The 20,269-nt window shown below is 38.0% G+C and overlaps 1 protein-coding gene across 2 annotated transcripts; it reads left to right on the forward strand.

Annotated features, from left to right (window-relative positions):
- The first annotated feature begins 590 nt into the window (after positions 1–590).
- Positions 591–18,822, forward strand: LOC127410254 (Golgi-associated PDZ and coiled-coil motif-containing protein-like). Of its 2 annotated transcripts, XM_051645418.1 has the most exons (9): positions 592–1,090; positions 7,682–7,846; positions 9,558–9,581; positions 11,533–11,708; positions 12,179–12,344; positions 13,706–13,801; positions 13,915–14,079; positions 14,664–14,838; positions 15,323–18,822. In XM_051645418.1, exons 1-9 carry the CDS (start codon positions 809–811, stop codon positions 15,439–15,441), a joined length of 1,368 nt encoding a protein of 455 aa, XP_051501378.1. In that variant the 5' UTR covers positions 592–808; the 3' UTR covers positions 15,442–18,822. The 2 variants fall into 2 exon arrangements, with proteins under 2 accessions (XP_051501379.1, XP_051501378.1); XM_051645419.1 differs by lacking the exon at positions 9,558–9,581 and having other exon boundaries at positions 591–1,090.
- The last annotated feature ends 1,447 nt before the right edge of the window (positions 18,823–20,269 follow it).

Below are 20,269 nucleotides of genomic sequence, written 5' to 3' on the forward strand. Positions count from 1 at the left end.
TTTCATGTCAAAAGCACTAATCACTAATCATGTGTGTATTCATTCATTCTTTAATTAATGCATTAATAATTGATCATTATAAAAACTTGTTTATTATAAAATAAATATACTTATTAAATATAAATAAAAACTAAATTAATTTAATAAAAAAATGCTTGTAATATTTTTTAGATTGTTTAATATTATTATTATTGTAATTATTCTTCTCTTTATTATTATTCTTATTTATCATTATTCCTTAACTTTTTCTCTAGCTCCAGTTCAGGCTAAAATATATAAACAATATTCAGGGATATAAAATTAAGAGGAAAAAAATCATACATCTGTCAAGTTATGCAAATTAAAAATCGTAACTTTTTTTTATGCTTTACTATTTTAACAACTTCACTGTCCTATAATAGGGATAATATTGCAGTTCTATGAGAAATGAATAATCACATGGATAAATGTTTTTACATAAATAATTAAAAAATGTATTACAAAAGAAAGGCTGAAATCTTGGATTAGGTTGTGAAAAAAATAAAAATAAAGAGGTCCCCCAATAGACACGCTCGTCTATCGACTGCTTTCCTCTTCGGATTTCATCGTGTGGCAGACCCTACTAATCGCTGTTGACTTGCGTTCGATTTCGGATTTCCTGGACGGATGCGCTCGCGGAAAACATCACTTCCACCACGATCACCCTCACTATCTATCCGTTAAGAAGCCTGCAGTTAACACAACTTTAAACAGCCAAGTGATCTCGCCGGGGAAACGAGTAAATTGGAGTTATTTGTGTGTTCTTCCTGTATACGTGTTGGTGTTGAATATGTCTGCGGCCGCTGGCGCTGCTCTGTCTCCCGGTTCGGCCCTCTCCGCCGGTCCTGCTGCGAGTCCCGGCTACGGCATGTCCATGTTCCGATGGCTGGAAGTGCTGGAGAAAGAGTTTGATAAGGCGTTTGTGGATGTGGATCTGTTGCTGGGAGAAATCGACCCGGATCAGGCTGACATCACGTACGAGGGCCGTCAAAAGATGACCAGTCTCAGTTCATGTTTTGCTCAGCTGTGTCATAAAGCCCAAACCATCTTTCAGCTGAACCACAAACTAGAGGTGGGTGGAAAAATATTCTTCTTTTTGTTCTTTTAACCCTTGTTCGTCAATAATAATAAAAAAAAAGTTACTTAGAGGTCCTTAGAGGAAAAACTGCCATAATAATAATATGTATCAATATTATTTTCCACTTTCAATGAGTTAATTTTTTAAACCAACATCAGTCCTGATCATAACTACCAAATATTCATAAATTTTCAGGATTTTAACCTTTTAAATGGCAGTTTGTTTATTTAATGCCACTGTTGTTTTTTAATGAAAAAATACATAAATAAATAAACACGAAAAATGAATTATTTTCCATATACAAAATGCTAAAGGGAATGTCTTTTTTTTTTTTTTTTTTTAATTATCATTCTGGGACATGTCAATGATTAGCAATGACATTGATTTTGATGCATTATTATTTTTTGTGCAATGTCAGATTTAAAAAAAAAAAAAAAAAAAAAAACAAATTAACACTCAGGACCTTAGAGGTCAGAATTGTTATATATTAATATTATTTTCCACTTTCACTGACTTAGATTTTTCAGGATTTTAGCCCTTTAAATGCCAGTTTGTTTACGTAATGCCACTGTTGTTTTTTTACACACACACACACACATACACACCCACCCACATACAAAACACACTCTGACATCCATACCAACACACCCACATTTTAGCTGCATCATTTATACAATTGGCCTGCAGTGCTCTATAATACAGAAAATAGGAAAAAAGCATGTATTTGCTCCATAGGCTAAACATGAGAAAATTGCCATTGCCATCAATTGCTATCATAGAATTCATGATTTTATGCTTTAATGGCACATACATAAACAAACATAAGAAATAGCAAGTTTGGAAGCAGTCCGTATGTGTGCAGCTTTCTGAATCCACTGGAAATATTGCTTTGCATGATATGGACAAAGAATTAACAGCATGCAAACCTTGTTGATAAACCTGTTGAGCTAGTTACGGCCAGATACTAGTTATTTCTGTTTCAGTTGACTATAGTCCATCACAGATAAGATTCATAATGAAATGTGGATTTAAACTGTAATTTGAACTGCAGAATCACTGAAGTTTCTATATCTCAACTAGGGCTGGGTATTGATATAGATTTCCTGATTCAATTTGATTCCGATTCACAAGCTCTCGATTCAGTATCAATTCATATGAGTATATTTCAGTTATAATGTCCCTTTTCTTTACATATGATAGAAATTCTCTCCCAGCCAATGCTGTTAACTATTATATTATATATCTTACAAGGTACATTACGTAAATACTAAATTTACTAATTTTAGTAAATTTTTCATCATTTTGATCACATTTTGACTTTTTAAAAATGAACAAATCCATGTATTCAATCAATCGATAAATATGATATAATATTGCATATATTATGTTTGGTTACATGTTTATTGTTTATTTGCATAATTTGTGCCATTTACAAGCATTTACATTGATTTGTTGGACACGTGCTAAAACCGGTATGGTCTCTTTGACAAATCTGGCATTTCTGTAAAGAGCGTCTTTAAATTAGCGCATGTTAACTAGGGATGCACTGATACCGCTTTTTCTCTTCCGGTTCCGATATCGGAAATCTCAGTATTGGCCGATACCGATCCCGATCTGATACCAGTGTTGTTTTTTGCATAATCAGTTTAGAATATCTTTACATTATTGTGTGGAACTAATTGGGTGTGCTCTGTAATATGTAAAGAAACACAAACCTCTAAATACACATTATTTAAATATAAATGTGTAGCTTATTAAGAAAAACTTTATTGTTATTTAGTATACTTGATAATGTAGCAGCAAAATTAACAGTAATTCCAGTAGAAGTCATCAGTATAAGTATCATAAGACTGTTGTGAGTTATCTTGTTCATCATGTCTATACCCTGTCTGGATATTACTCACCTGCTGTTTGCCACTGCTCAACTGGATTTACTCACAATGTTTATGTCACTGTTTCAATCATCTGTTCAATAAACCCTGCTACTGAGTTCATATCTCTGCCTCCGTGAGTCTCTCCGTGACACCTTTAACTTTTAAAACCCTCACGCTTTTATTTTGACATTCTGAACTCCTGTATGTGTCTGTTTGTAGGCAAGTTCACAGTAGTTTAATTTGCTTCTTATTCAAATTCTGATAAAAATGCACCTCCGGTGCCAGTCTAAATGCATATAACTATTGAGCACCTACATCTGAGATGTTGTTCGTGAGTAGCACTCAAATATTACGCACTGCGTGAAGGCTAAAAATAGTCGCGAGTGTGTAAACAGAGCAGCGCCATTCAATAACGTGCTGGAGCTGCGCGTGCATTTTATATATTTACTTATTAAACACAGCCTTTTGTGATTCACAGAGCTATTGCATGTCTTCAAGTGGCTTTGAGTGAAATGCATGAGTCATATTAACTACTTTGTGATTTAATGGTTTTTTTGTAATTTTTTTGAGCTTGACAGTAACGAACATGACTAACACACAGTATCAGATTTGGATCGGCTTGTTGGCCCGATACCCGATCCGTTTAAAAACATCAGTATCGGAGCCGATACCGATCCAGGTATCGGATCGGTGCATCCCTAATGTCAATGAGAGAGACTTGAATGGCTTGATCTCATCTGTGCCATGCATGAATAGAATTAAAGGTAAAAAAAAAAAAAAAAATATATATATATATATATATATATATATATATATATATATATATACACATACATATATACATATACATATATAGCGAACAGAAAGGGTATTAAAGGAAACAGTATTCAATGACAAATGGGCCGCGTGGATCTTGTCTTTGGACATGTGGAACAACTTTTAATCTCAAAACACAGTGAAAACACACTATACTACACAATTACTGGTGAGTGAAATGTAAACATTTACCAGCCAGATGCCAAATATATACATTTTAGTCGCATAGCGTGAAAATTGGTTGCAAATGCGAGTGATTTCCTCTCATTGAAGTGGAGGGTTGCGCATAGAGTAAAAGACTGATCTTGGGATTTAAGAATGGATATTGAGAGAGTTCAAATGAAGATCGCAATACATCAGAAAATCTATATATTTACCCACCCCTAATCTTAACTGGTAGGGCAGTGCGCCTATAATGCTAAGCTTATGGGTTCGAATCACATGGAACACTCCTAATGGCAAAATGTTCAATTCAGTGTAAGCCGCTTTAGGTAAAATTGTCTGCCAAAATGCATGAATGTAAAATGTAATCCCACTTGACAGCATTACATGCACATTTATGTGCCAGGTCAAACCAGAACTAAGTATTGTTGATGTAGCATCTAATGTTCCTATGAGTCCTGGGATTTTTCTGTCACATAGTCTGGATAATTGGCGTCTTGGCTGTGTGTTGGTAGTGTCAGACCTCTCCAGAGACCAGCCTGGGTAATCTGCTTTTGCCAACACTTTTCAGATCTTTTAATGGCTATTTATTAAAGCTCACTGTCCAATTTGAAAGGCAGTATTATCTTCCACAAGGGAAATGGATCTTGTTTGCCACGGAGGAATAACTTGATTTGAGGAGATAATAACAGGTTCACAGCTGTGGCGTGACTCAACTTTCACTGTATATTTGTGTAGGAGGCTGAATTTCTTTCTGTAAAGGTACTTTAACTGGTAAAGAGGTCACACAAATACCCACCTCTCCACCACCAGTGCTTAGCGGTGCAGATTAACGCACAGCTTGACAAAAACTCCCTGATTTATGAGGAGAGCTGTATGGTAACCTCCGATGAAGAAAAGAGCTTCTGGTCCATACAGTCTTAAACACTGTGGCAGTAGTACGACGGTACAGTGATGGTACCACTCCATGGTATTTACATTGTAATCGAAAGAATACCATGGTATTAACTAGTGGTTGACTGATATGGGTTTTTCAATGGCCGATACTGATATCTAGTTAACAGGATGGCTGATATAAGTGCTTGTATATGTAATACAATTTTACACCAGCAAATCAGAGAACACATTTTAAAGTGAAACAAACACTTATTTGTACAATATGTACTCAAATTTGCTTAAATTTAAAATAAATAAAAAAAAACCTTGAAAACGGAAATTGTTTTATCTATTGGTAGATTTTGTAACTGACACAATGAAAAGTTAACACTTCTGTTTATCAACCAAGCAATCACTGTTATCTGCCAATAATTGCAGAATGGCCCAATATTGATATTGGATGATATATAACTATTGATATCTGGTCAATATCAGTCTATCACTAGTATGAACATGATACATGTCCAAAACCCTTTGGTATTACCATGGTACCATGTCCAAATAATATGATAATAACGTAGTACTACCGTGGGAGTGTTTTTATTGGCAAATCAATCAACATTACTTCAAATCAGCATGAAACGACATTCCCAACCCTTTTATCTTTCATAATGTGACGAATTTCCGAGTGAAACGAGGATATTCAACAAGAAAAAATTTAGAGCAAGGCTTTATGTGCAGCTAATTCAGTTGTGGAGGCCTGAAACAAAGCTGGCACCTGTTGGCTGAAATGTAAGCGGCCTTGGTGACATCAACTGAAAACTTACTTTGTTTCAGAGCTGGAGCAAGTTGTTACATTTTAATGAAATTATCAACTTTTTTCCCTGTGGAATAATGTACATTGGTGAATCATGCACTGTAAAACCAAAAATGTGTATTATGTAAATAGGGTCAATTTTGATTTAATGTTGACTTATGTGAGGTCGTTTCCAAAGTACCCGCCCAAATGTCTAAACCGAACAACGTCTCTGAAGGGCTCGGCATGCAACAATGGGGCATTTTTCTCCATTTATAGGCTGCCTCCCACACACTGAACTCCCTTGAGGTACCTCAGTGCCTCCGTTTTTTGAGTCACAAGAACCATTGACGTTTTTATTTGTAAGTGGAAGATATTCGGTTTTGCCAGTAGAATAAAATTATAGAATGTAGACTTGTTCACTAGCATTTTAAAGAAAATTGTGTCAGATCCTATTGGGAGGGACTGCAGTGGGACTTGGAAGTATTCCGAGGGGCCATTGGGTTCAGATTAATTACTCACTTCTTTAGTTTCAGTACAACAACAGTGCTGACAGATAAAAGAAAACATCTGTTGTATTACTGCTGAAAATTAGAGTCCCTCAGCTAACCTTGGCTATCCAACGGAGGCCAGGCACATAAATAAATGAGTGATTTTTCTATGAGAGGACTTTATTTCTGTCCTTGACACAGCTACACTTCTTAAGAGGCTGAGATACTGGATGACTGAGATGCTTTCTAATGACAGGGCCATCGGATGGAGACTGGCTCTCATTATTCACTCTGGCTGTGCTCATTAATGGGTGTGTCAGCTGAGACATGTTCTTCTGAAGAGAAGAGGAAATGTTAGAGAGAGGAATAGAATTAATAAACAGTTTTCAAGCTAAATCTTATCTTTCTATGTGATGTAAAAAGCATCAAATAAATTTTTTTTAAATTAACTAATTGGCCCCATTTACACCTAGTATTACCATCCATTACCAATGTCTCAGGTGATCTGAGCACAAGTCGACTAAATACAGGTGTAAACGGGATACGAAACGCTTTGTGACCAGATCATTCAACCCATATTTGGATGCAGTCAAAATAGATGTGACCACATTGCATTTGTATTGCAATCTGATGCGTTCTTATGTGTCCCAACTTACTAGTTAATCAACCATTGTGCTAAAATAAGGGTTTTCAAATTTTCTGGTTCATTACGGCTGTAGAAGAAAAAAACAACTCTCACAACTGTCCAAGCAGCCGAGCACCATGGCTTAATGACTTGGAGTGTGTGCGTTAACCACCAGGCCACAGCTCTGACACCATTTCCTCATTAAAACAGTGTTTCTGGGGGCCTGGGTAGCTCAGTGGTAAAAGACGCTGGCTACCACCCCTGGAGTTTGCTAGTTCGAATCCCAGGGCATGCTGAGTGACTCCAGCCAGGTCTCCTAAGCAACCAAATTGGCCCGGTTGCTAGGAAGGGTGGAGTTACATGGGTTAACCTCCTCGTGGTCGCTATAATGTGGTTCGTTCTCGATGGGGCGCGTGGTAAGTTGAGCGTGGTTGCCGCGGTGGATGGCGTGAAGCCTCCATACGCGCTATGTCTCCGTGGCAATGTGCTCAACAAGCCACATGATAAGATGCGCGGGTTGACAGTCTCAGACGCGGAGAGATTCGTCCTCCGCCACCCGGACTGAGGAGAATCACTACGCGACAGTGAGGACTTTGTGCATTGGGAATTGGGCATTCCAAGTTGGGAGAAAAAGGGGAGAAAATCCACAAAATAAAAAAATAAAAAAATAAATAAACAGTGTTTCTAAAAGCCATCAAATGTCAAAATCTAGAATTAAGTATTTCCTTTGAAATGGACACTGAGAATCAGCAGTTGCCTTCATTTTCCATCATCTGTATGACTGTATGATTCTGGAGAGGGTGAAAGATGGTGCAATACTTAATAATATGGTGTAATGCTTAGATCATACTCAGACACTGTCAACTCAGCACTGACTCTCATTTTGAGTATGATTCATGGGTGGCTATTTATTAATATCTGTGTGTATGTGTGTGTGTGCTTCAGGCTCAGCTGGTAGACCTGCGGTCAGAGCTGACGGATGTTCAGGCAGAGAAGGCCGTGGTGGAGAAGGAGGTTCATGAACAGCTTCTGCAACTCCACGCCATGCAGCTTAAACTCCAAGCCAAAGCTGGCCAGATGGTGGACTCTGACTCCATCAAGGACAGGATGGTAGGCACAACACAACTCCATCCTAAAGTCTATTTTATTACGGTATCCCATAGAATATCAGCTTAGCAACACATGCACATCACTTAAGGAGCCCTATTTGTTAAGATGCTGCCTATATTGGCAGATGACAGAAAGGCTACTAGGTTTTGGAACATAGCTTAGGTCAGTTATTGTTTACTGAAATAGTGTTTGGCAGGCCACTCATAGTGGTTTAGATAACATGTAAGCACTGAAGCCAACTGGTTCATTTGCCCATTCTTTAGCCAAAAGTATGTGGACATCTGATCTCTGAATATCTTATTCCACAATAATGGGCATTAATATAGACTTCGTTCCCCCTTTGCTGCAGTAATGGCCTCCATTCCTTTGGGAAGGTGTTCCACTGGATGGTTGGACATTTGATGGAGGGAATTGCTTCCAGTGAGGGGACTTTAGGACCTTGCAGTGATTTTGTGTGAATTTAGGCTAGCTTGACCATAGCTAGTTGGGTGTTGGTTTTGAGTGGGGTTAAGAATCAGATCTTCCACCCCCATCTCTACAAACCATTTCTTGACAAACTAGGAACTTATTTTGTGCACAGAACTAATGTTGCAGAAAGGGCTTTGCCAAACAAACCACTAAGTGTAATGGTGTAGATGATCATTGTGCACTGTAGGTTTAGTTTTCCATTCTTTTGAACACTGGTCGCAGTGAAACAATGACAAATCCAGAATACTGTCCTGCCACTACAAAGGCAAAACACTGAAACAAGACAAAAAGAAAAAAGACATGTCCAGCCAAATGTGTGGTACACACACATGGTAATTGACCTATTTGAAATGTACATGAATCTGAGCGTAGTTGGGCCTAACCTCTCTTAAATAATCTAAGAGACCAGATTTTGGTCATTACTCAGTTTTAATTAAATGTGTAGTTACTGCGTTTTGCCTGTGCACACCATTATTTCTCTGCCACCAAACTTCTGGATTGGCACAATGCATTCATAGCATTTTCTGGCATCTTCCAAAGCAAGACTTTCCCATAAGACTCTCGGATGGTCAAACATGGTTCATACCTCTTGAAAAGGAGTTTCCACACCTCCAGAGTCCAACAGTGTCAAGGTCCAGCCAACAGTTTGTGCATTGTGCACAGTTATTTTAGTCTGGTGCCACTGGAAAGACTTTTACGGAGCTCCCAAGTTGATTTTTGTGCTGATGTTTCTTTTGGAGGAAGTCTGGAACTCGACAGTGAGTCTTGCACTAACGCTTCAGCACACTTCAGCATTCGGCTGTCCCGTTCTGTGTTTCTGTGGCCGAAATGTTGTTGATCCTAGACTTCTTCACTTCACAGTACCATCACTTGGAGTAGCCAAGGGCACAGATCTAAAAAACTGATTTTATGTCTACTGAGATTACATAGCTGTATGCTTCTGTTTAGCCAGCTGTCAAGTCAATGGGTGTGGCTAGATTCTCCATCGTAGCCACATACCTTTGGCTGTGTAGTGTAGCTATGACATTTGGTGGGATTGTTGTAATGATAGGAGTTGTTGTTATAGAAGGTATTTGATTAAAGTATGATCAGTTGTAATCAATGCTAACCTAGCTCTGGTCGGCACTCTGCTGTCTTCCTGACTTAACCCTGCTGAAGTAAAGATTGATGATGCTTAACATGCCTTCCTGTTTAACACTGCCACTCTAACCTTTGACCCTCTGTTTCTCTTCTCAACCTTAAGCCTGTTCCCTCAGTGGAGGAGATGGTAAGTTTAATATCGTTTTAAGTCGGTGTGTGTCTTGTCTAACGTCGCTCTTTGTTTCTGTTTGTCTAATTCTTTCTGTTAATGCTTCTGCTGTCTATTTTAACATCCTTAAAATAGAATAATGTTCTTTGTGAACTAGATTAACTGCTAGACTTTATCAAAGAATTTTGTCTTGTTTTCCAGGAAAAATGTCGAAACATACTTAAAACATGATACATTTACATAAGAATGTAAAAATTATAATATATAAGCTGAACTTTGTTGATTTTTCTTTCCATACTTTTTTGTTTGGTTTTAGGCATACATCTCACAAAATCTTGCTAGATTTATTCTTAAAGCTAGAAGAAAGAATTGCCAAATGAGCTAAGAAAAATGCATTTGATTCAAAATATTCTCTCAAAGCAAATCTTAATATCTTATGCAATTTTGCTACTCTTGTCTTTTCAACTCTGCGGACATGCCGGCAGGTCTAAAAGGGGGCGTTATGTTGCAAAAAAAGTTTAAAATGTTCAAGTCAGGCATATGGTTTGAACTTCTGCATTTATGTTACATAAAAATAAGTCCTGAAAACATTTGCATCAGAAATCAGTGACACCGAGAGGCCATGTGGTAGAAATATTCATGTGAATATAAAAGTCTTTCAAATAGCACTTAAATCATATATCAAAGCTCTAATTCTCAGGAAAGCGACTGCACAGTTTATTTTGTTGTCCTAATATCACAGTTTGAAAGATTTTCAAAAGAATCACAAAGTGAAATATGATATCTGTAAGACATGAAATACAACCGTCTCTTTTATGCGCAGATCACTGCTGCTGTAAGCCCCAAATAGCTCAACTTTATATCTGCTTTTACCTTAGGCAGTTTTCTAAAAAATTAGCAATTTTTTACTTGTCTGTGAGCTTGCTTGGCTGAATAATCCAATGTTTTATCTTAGATCTCCAGAACAAAATATGCGGTCCAGCAGGAAAAACATGCTAAAAAAGTTATCGGAATATATGTTATTGACTATTGATTGAAAAGGGGAGGATCTCAGCTTTCTAATGAACCCTAGATTGAGCATCTAGTCCACTCAGAGGCTGAGATATTCGATGAAACAATGGGGGTAGTGCATGAACTGAAAATTAGACTGAATGTCTATGGACGAGCACATCTGTGAGGGCTAAAATTAAAGCACCACCTTCACATCAAATCAGCATTTTGTGACAGAAGGTGATGCAGGATAAATTATTTTTTCTAGTACATACTGCCATCTAGTGGAATAAAATGAGACTTTGAGAGCGGTGGAGTGAACAGAACCAGAATTACATGCTTACAAATTTAGAAGAAAAAAAGGATTGTAAAAATATACAATATTATTTATAAATAATTGGAGTATTTTATTGGTGTAGTTTGCAGTAGATGGTGAGCTTTTACATTTGAGTGTGAAAATTGCAGGCAGCAGCCCAAAAATGCCCCAGAATTGAAGAGGTTAAAGTTGTTTATACATATTTTTACTAGAAAACAAGACAAAAGTACTGATTAAGAAATGTTTTATTAGCTATTCTATTAGTTATTCTGACTGGCTGGATTCATGTCACACTATTGACCGACTCGTAATAAATTCCATGCTGTTAATTTTACGTTTGTTACAATTCTCAGTCTTTAGTACATGCACATTTTGTTGTATGTGTAAGCAAAAGAGTGTTTATTTGTACCTGTCTATCATGTGTACTGTTGTGAAGTTGTAGTGTTTTTGTGGTCATTTTAGTGACGTACAGTTTTTTTGTCCTGTCCTCTTGGGTAGCACATTGGAAGGGCTGGTAATAATTTGGATTTGATTTGACTCTTCTGGGACCTCATACTTACCCCAGTCATCTTAGCTCAGTCAGCATAGACATTCATACGTCCTGCACAGTGCAAGAGGTCCAGCTCTGTAACCACTCATCGTTTGTCTTTGTGTATTTCACAGGAGAAGGAACTGGAGGCCAGTAAGAAAGAAAAGGTGAAGGAGGTCAAGTTGGAGGCAGAGGTCAAGATGCTCAAGAAAGAAAACGAGGCCCTCCGCAGACATATTGCAGTACTACAGGCAGAAGTGTATGGAGCCAGACTGGCAGCCAAGTACCTGGACAAGGAGCTGGCTGGAAGGTATGAGAAAACGAAAGCTTCTGTTCATTTTCACACATCTGCTATTGGTTATAGCTAAAGTGTATAAAAGCTCAGTGAGCAAAGACACTGACTACCACCGCTGAATTCCCGAGTTTGAATCCAGGGTGTGCAGAGTGACTCCAGCAAGGCTTCCTAAGCAACCAATTGGCCCGGTTGCAAGGGAGAGTAGAGTTACATAAGTTACCTTCCTCGTGGCCGCTATATGGTGGTTCTCGCTCTCGTTGGGGCACGTGGTGAGTTGTGCATAGATGCCACGGTGAATAGTGTGAGCCTCCACATGCACCAAGTCTCCTCAGCCATGTGATAAGATGTGTGGGCTGACTGTCTCAGAAGCGGAGGCACCTGAAATTCGTCCTGTGTTCAGGTGTTTGAAAAACAATTATTTTTGCTGAGGTGGCAGGCACAGAGCTCTGAGTTTCACTTTAAAGCTTGAATGCTCTTTTCTTCAGAGTGCAGCAGATCCAGTTGCTGGGGAGAGACATGAAAGGACCAGCTCATGACAAACTGTGGAACCAACTTGAAGCTGAGATTCACCTGCACCGCCATAAAACAGTCATCCGAGCCTGCAGGGGGCGCAATGATCCCAAGAAGCCCTTGCCATCCCCAGTAGGGCATGTAAGCACAATTTCATTTAATCACGATAGCACTGTTGGCAACTGAAAGACATTATTCACAGCAGTGCCATTTTTGATTTTAGACGGGAATGACAATAAGGCTGTGAGGGATAGATTTACAGTCTCTTCAATTGCATTGACCGTAAATAGCCGTGTAAAGGTTCAAGATTACATCTAAAGCTCTAGAGTTTTTAGTCTACTGATTTTTTTTGGAAAGATGTTTTTCTCAGTGTTTCGCCAGCGAAATGGTCTAAAACACTTTAAAGTCGGCATGAAATCTAAATTGAACCCGTTTAATTTATTATTGCATGTTACTGGTCTTATTGTGAAGGATTCATCCATGCATATTTGCTATTTTATAAAAAAATAAATAAAAAAAATGTACTTCGTAATCTTAAATCAAAATGTCATAACTTGCTCTTACGGTGAAATGACTGACTCTTCTCTGCTGATGTATGCAAGTGGTAGTCAGTTTTAACCCCACCCCTTCAAGAGTCTTAAGTTAGAGTAAATAAACTTGACAAAGCAGTTAATGCACAGATGAAAAGGTGTATTTTTGGCTGTTTCCCCCCAAACCTCCCATTCCTTACGCACTTCCTTGGTTATGGGCCATCTGGCTTGAGTTTACATTTTGAAGGAGGAGGAATAAGGGGAATTCGCAGTTGGGTTTGAGACATTTCACACTTGAATTGCTGATGTTATCACTACTGAATATAATGCGACTCGTATGCCTCTGGAGTTTATTCACATTTTTAAATGCAGATACCTTGGGATGTACAGCACAAGTAAGTGTTTTTTTCCCATTATATTTAGTGTATTGTGATTCAGAAGGTTGAAATATTGTGATCTTTTACTTACTCGTTTCTCAGCAGCCACAGTCTCGTCTTAAGCAAAGACCGCAATGTGCTTTTATCAGTGTGTTAAGATCGCTGTTCAATTTCCCCAGTAATTGGCTCTGGCCCGAGCAGCATGGTTTAAGGGGTGTGTGTTTGTGTCTGTGTGTTGACTGCAAATTCTTATTCAGATCTGCCCCAACTCTGGTATGCAGCGGCCAATTTTCACAATCCAATCAACAACCGATGGATAAAATCACGTCCCCACCCTACATTTTTTTCTTGTTCGATAAGCCGATTCACTCGGAAATATGTCACAATATGGAAGTCGGTCACAACTTATGTTTCTTGCCGACTTTAAACAACACTACAGCCCATTGATGAGTCCGTAAGTCTATCCCTCACAGCCTTGTTTTCATTCACATAAAAATTCAAAGATGCCGCTGCTGTAAATAACGTCCATAGCCAAGAGAATGATTTGCCTGGTGTTTTGATATGAATATTTGACCTCGTCCATCTACCTCTCCAGGACACAGATTCTTTGAAAAAGACTCAGGGAGTCGGCCCTATACGCAAAGTGGTTCTGACCAAAGAAGACCATGAGGGACTTGGCATCTCCATCACTGTGAGTTCAAACTTTGCATGTACATTATACTCCAAATTAGGCATTGTTTTATCATTAACATCAATGAATTACTCACTGTGTGATTTGATTTTTGCATTCCTGTAATTATACAGGGAGGTAAAGAGCACGGAGTTCCCATCCTCATCTCCGAGATCCATCCCACCCAGCCTGCAGAGCGCTGCCGAGGCCTGCATGTGGGAGACGCCATCTTAGCCGTCAACAACATCAACCTGAGAGATGCAAAGCACAAAGAGGCTGTCACCATTCTCTCACAGCAGGTGAGACACAGACTGTTACTTGGTTTAGTTTGCAGTTCAGTGAGGGGGCTGTCACATCAGGCTTAGCATGTGACCTATAACTTATTATTAGAACTGTTTTAAATCACATTCTCACACCTGCAGCGAACCACCCAAAGGTTAAGATGCTCTTTAATTGGGCGTGTGAGGTGTAAATGGAAGCGTTATGAAAAGAACATCCCCCTTTAAAGGGATAGTTCACCCAAAATCGAATTATTTACCTAACCTTCATGTCGCTCATTTGACTTATCTTTCTTCCATGGAACACAAAAGGAAATGTTAGGCAGTGACTGAGGCTTGCATTCTGCCTAACATCTCCATTTGTGTTCCACGGAAGAAAGTCAAATAGGTTCTGAGTGACATGAAGGTTAGTTAAATGACAGAATTTTCATTTTTGGGTAAACCATTCCTTCAAGTTATATTGCATTAGTAACACAGAAGTGACAAGCTGGGAATGACAGCTCTCGGGGGAGCAAAGGGTTATTTTTACCTTGCATAACAAACAGAACTGACATGCATAGATGCACACATCCAGACACTCACAGAGTTGTTGTTTTTCTCTGCAGAGGGGGGAAATCGAGTTCGAAGTGGTTTATGTGGCTCCAGAGGTGGATTCTGATGATGAGAATGTGGAATATGAGGACGATAATGGCCATCGTTATCGCCTGTACCTGGACGAACTAGAGGAGGGATCAGAAGCCAATCACAACAATGGCACTGCTGACCCCGCCTCCCTACTAGGCAAGTGCTTTGAACAAGTTGATTTCCTCCAGCCAAATGAAATGGTTAATCAAAAACAATCCAAAATGCTTAGTTTAATGGCACCTTGTACACCTAGTATTAACATTGTTCTTGACTTGAGTTTATGCATTGGGAATTTGGGGCTGTGTTGTATAGATAGTTTGAGGTTGGACATCAGCTGAAAATGTATTTTAGAGGTGGAGCAATATTTTTTTCTTTGCATTAATGTATACCAATGAATGGTTCACAATAAGACCCGGGCAGAGTTTACCAAAAGCATCGTAAGCCTAAGTAGATCATAGAAATCATTGGCGCCAATGGTCTCTATGATCAACTTAAGCTCGCAATGCTTTTGAGAAATGCAACCCTGGATAGTGTATTAGAAAAGTAAGTGGGGTCTTGTTTGATTCCTGAGAATGTAATTTTAAATTGACTTTATTATCAATTTCTCTACTCCGACCTTGCTTTTCTTCTCCTCCTGCAGCTGTGGGGAAGCACTTAGCAAGTAACAAAACAGAGAACGGAGATGCAGCCTTGTCCAGTGAGAGCCCTTCGGGGGACAAGACTTCCAAGACAGCAGAGTCTATAGAGAGTTCCTCTTAGACCTCCAGATAAAAGAAAAAGATCCTTGGAGATGGGAGAAGAGCATCAGACGTGAAGATGGAGAGCAGAAAGAGATTAAAACTGCACATGTAAAATATGTGACATATGAAATTCTTCTTGTTTTATGCCGCATGAGGAACAGACTGCGTTGACGTCCACTGGAGATGGACTGAACCACTGAGAAACACTGAGAGGACATATTGTTACTCAGCGGCTACAAAGGATTGTCTGCAGATTCACTTCATATCAGTTTAGTTGCAAAGAAACACTTGAGAGAGAAAAATGCAGAGCTAAGTAAGATGAGAAATGTGATGGGTTTAAAAAGAATTGTATGGTACAAGCGTTTTGATTCTCGATTCCTCTTTTGTGTAATCTTTCTGTGCATTTAAAGGGATAGTTCACCCCAAAATGAAAATACTGTGATAAATACTTACTCTCTTGTTGTTTCAAAACATGTATGACTCAAAGGAGTTTGGAACAATATGATGGGCAGTAAATGACAGAATTTAAATTCTGTAACGGCCCTCTGTAGGTCAGCTGAATTTAAAATAAAATGTAGGTTTCCTGCTTAAATGATTGATATTTCTCTTGTACTTCTAAAGTAGATGGATGTAGCAATGAGTAACTGTTTACTCAATATGTATAAAACATCACTAGTTTTTAACCTCTCAGTTTTAGCCTAATGTGAGTCTAATCTATGATGTTAACGCTGCTGACCCATCCTCTAAAGCATAGGTAAACAGGATGATGCTACTTCCTGTTTCGCAGAGGGGTCAGTCATAAGGTCCTCATCCTTCTATTTCTCTGCATTTGTCACTTCATTAATCCAAGAACCAAAATCGGCAGTTTTCCAGGTGCCATAAAGTTGATTGAAGAGATGAATATTCTAGAGTGACTTTTTAAGAGTTAAAGGGAAAGTTCACCCAAAAATGAAAATTTTCTCATTTACTCACCCTCATGCCATCCCAGATTTGTACGACTTTCTCTCTACTGCAGGACACAATTTTTTTTTTTTTTTTTTATAAGAATATCTCAGCTCTGTAGGTCCTCACGATGGGGTCCAAAACTTTGAAGCTGCGAAAAGCAATCAGAGTAATCCATAAAACTCCAGTGGTTTAATCCATGTCTTCTGAAGTGACTTTGGGTGAGAACAGTCAGGAATGTATCTCAATTTTCACTATTAATCTTGACAGCAGTCTCTTTTGCATTTTTGGGTGAACTGTTCCTTTAAGAGTGAATCTCAAGCAGAATTGTCCAGGTCATATCACACTCCAAAATAAAAAGAAATAAATAAGAAATTATATTTTGCATAGTGAAAAAGGAAGCCTGTTTTAGAAAAATCATCCTGTCCAGACACAATTATTTCTTTTACATCAGTATAAATTAAATCCAGTACAAAAAATACAACCATGATGTATGAATACACATGTACTATACTGTGTAAAATAGATTTTTATGTATTTGTTTTTTATTTTTTTTGCATTAAATTAGGCAGCTGACAATTGATGAAATGCACGCTTAAAGGAATGTTATGGATTCAATACAAGTTAAGCTCAATTGACAGCATTTGTAGCATAATGTTGATTACCACTAAAACATATTTTCAACTCATCTCTTGTTTATTAAAAATAAAAAGCAAAATCGCTGTGACAGTTAGGCACCTACAATGGAAGTGAATGGTGGCAGGCCATAAACATTAAAACATACACTGTTTCAAAAGGACAGCCACAAGATGTAGGCCATTATACGTGTTGACATGATTTTAGAGTGATAAAATGGCATAATAACCTTATCAGTGTAAAGTTATTTCCAATATACCAACTATAATTGTTGCCATGTCAAGGCAAAGCCGTAAACCCTGTAAATGATTTTATCACACTAAAATCACTTAAATAGGTATAATGTTTACATATTATGGCTATACTTTTGAAGTGGTGTATATTTGAATGTTTATGGACTGGCTCCATTCACTTCCATTGTAAGTGCCTTACAGTAACAACGATTTTTGCTGCTGCTTTTTTTAATCAGACAGGGATGAGTCAAATATTCTTTGTGGTAATCAACATCATGCCACAAATGCTGTTGATTTAGCTTAACTTGTAGTGAAGCCGGAACATTCCTTTAATTGTCATAAAACAATGTCACAATGCAAAAAATCTTAATGGTTACAAAATTAGGCTTTAATATTCAAAATATAATTTCCTGTTTTTTCTTTTTTTTATTTTGAGGTGAAATATGACAAATATTTCTTCACTGTTTTCATGACATTTACCATTACATATCTACAGAGGAGTATTTTGAACTTCTTTGCCATAGACTGTAGACCTGATAGTGCCATAGAACCTACTGTATTATCTGTGTTTGAAAGAGATTACGGATATTGGTTAGGGGTAAGTGTACATGTATTGTTAGATGGCAGTGTGGCTTAGTTTATTTAAATGTATTTAATCAAGCCAATTTACTCTATATTTCATGAAGAAAAACTATAAAAGGGTACAAACGTTTTGATATGAGCTTTAGAGGATTTGAAACAACAATCTTCCTATTTGGCTATCTTGGCTCTGGTGCCTAAAATCTGTGAATTGTAATTACTGTATAGCTCGCTAAAAGAGAATTCCATAATCATCAGTGTTGTTCTCTACCATTGAGTTATTTAACATCACTTCATTCCCATACTGTGGAATATCTATTTCTCAATAGCATCTTTGACTGCATCTCAAGACCTTCTCTGTTGTCCAAAAGGTGTTTATTATAAGACAACAGACCAAATGCACAAATCTGACTGTCTGTACACTGATTACTATATATGTGGGCTGTATAGCAACATAAACCTTCCCTAAACATGCTAAAGTGTAGCCTTAGTGCTATATATAATATAAAGTTATTTACAATCACACTGTTTGTCTGTTATTTATCACCTCACTGTTGTTTACATATGTGTTTTAGATGTTAGGCAGATGAGGGCAGTCAGGACAATCAGCTCATTTGGCCATACGGTCTTTCTCTTATCAGTATGTGGGCTGGTTCAGTGGGCTGTTGTTGTTAATTTTATTTCCTTGTTACTGATAAGTTCATCTGGGTGGTTATTAGTCAGGTGTGATGTGTGCCTGCAGGGCACCAGTTGCTTCCCACACTGCCAATGCATGGCACAGCACAAATGCAACTTGGATCTGGATGTCAAAGATTTCCCACTTTTTGCCTATTTTCCCAAAATGTTTCTCGATTGTGATAAAAAAACAAAAAAAACAACAATATTTTTAAAATACTTATTTTTTTAAAGTGTCATAAGAAATGTGTTTCTGAAACATATTTGGAAATGTTCCAAATGTTGTTAATGTATGACATGAAATGTTTCAATAAACGTAAATTTACTTGCCCAGAGCATTGCTGAATTGATGGGGTGTTGATAAAGGGCCTTATTACAGTTGAGCAAATTTGTAAAAAAAAAAAAAAAAAAAAAAGGTTATCCATGAACTGTTACAGAACCTCTTATAAACGTGAGGGGGCAGTATGACCTGCAAACAGAAGTCCAAACAGCACATTACATTTAAAGATAAAAATGTAACCAAATGAAAATTAATTTAGTCTTCAACCTGTATGATTTACTTTGTTCAGTGGAAAACAAAAGAAGAAATTTTGAAGAATATACTAGTCCTTTTTTAAAATGCCATTGCAAGGAAAGTCATATGGTTTTGGAACAAGGGTGAGTTAATGATGACAGAATTTTATATATATATATATATATATGGATTCCTGCACTTTTTAATCAATACATTTCCTTGAATTTTTCAGTTGTTCATGATTTATTTTTTTTTAATCCCCTTTTTCCTCCCAATTTGGAATGCCCAATTCCCACTACTTAGTAGGTCCAAGTGGTGGTGCAGTTACTCACCTCAATCCAGGTGGTGGAGGACAAGTCTCAGTTGCCTCTGCTTCTCAGACCGTCAATCCGTGCATTTTATCACGTGGCTCGTTGTGCAGGACATCACTGATACTCACAGCATGTGGAGGCTCATGCTACTCTCCACGATCCGCACGATGATGCAATGATGTTCCGTGGTTTTTAACGGTGCATTGTGGGATTTGTTTTTAGGGAGTGAGCGTTTCAGTGCACTGAACAGAACGATTTTGCGAATGAGACAGCCCTAAATATGGCTGACTCCCTGATTGAGACGCACCCAAATTCTTTCTAGCAAGTCAGTCCAATGTCGGCCATATTTGAAGCGCTCTCGGGAGGCTATTTCCAGTCATGCCAGTGCAGCTCCTATCTACTTGAATGTAGAAAGACCAACGTCTCAGAAACGGTTGGTCAAGATGACAATCTAAGAACATTTTTCAAATCAACAATCAAATCTGACAACACTGGTATCATAAATTATGATTCTTTGCCTCATATTACGCAAATAATAAAAATAAAATAATTAAAAATCCCGGCTTGTAGATAATGCACATGCGCGTTCTAGAGTTGATTGACAGGTGATGTCTCTATCTAAAAGGTGATTGGCTCTTTTAACTGTAAGGCGGGACATCCGTTGAGCACTGAGAGCTCCTTGGTTGAGCGTTCCAATTTCTCCCATTCATTTAATAGAAGTGGCCCATCTCTGCTAAATAATCTCTGGAATATATCAATATATCAAGTAAAAAAAAAAATCTGACAGTTTACATTGTAGATGGAGAAAATGGTAAATCCTGGGCTTCACATGCACACAAGCAGAGGCTAAATAAATTCTACTGACTCATGTATATTAATCACAAAATGTGACATTCGCTCAGTAGGCCAAACCGATTGGCTAAAAGGAAGACCACCCGTGTGTAAATTTAGCCTAGT

The sequence above is a fragment of the Myxocyprinus asiaticus genome, chromosome 19, assembly GCF_019703515.2.
Source record: "Myxocyprinus asiaticus isolate MX2 ecotype Aquarium Trade chromosome 19, UBuf_Myxa_2, whole genome shotgun sequence".
Taxonomy (NCBI): Eukaryota; Metazoa; Chordata; class Actinopteri; order Cypriniformes; family Catostomidae; genus Myxocyprinus; species Myxocyprinus asiaticus.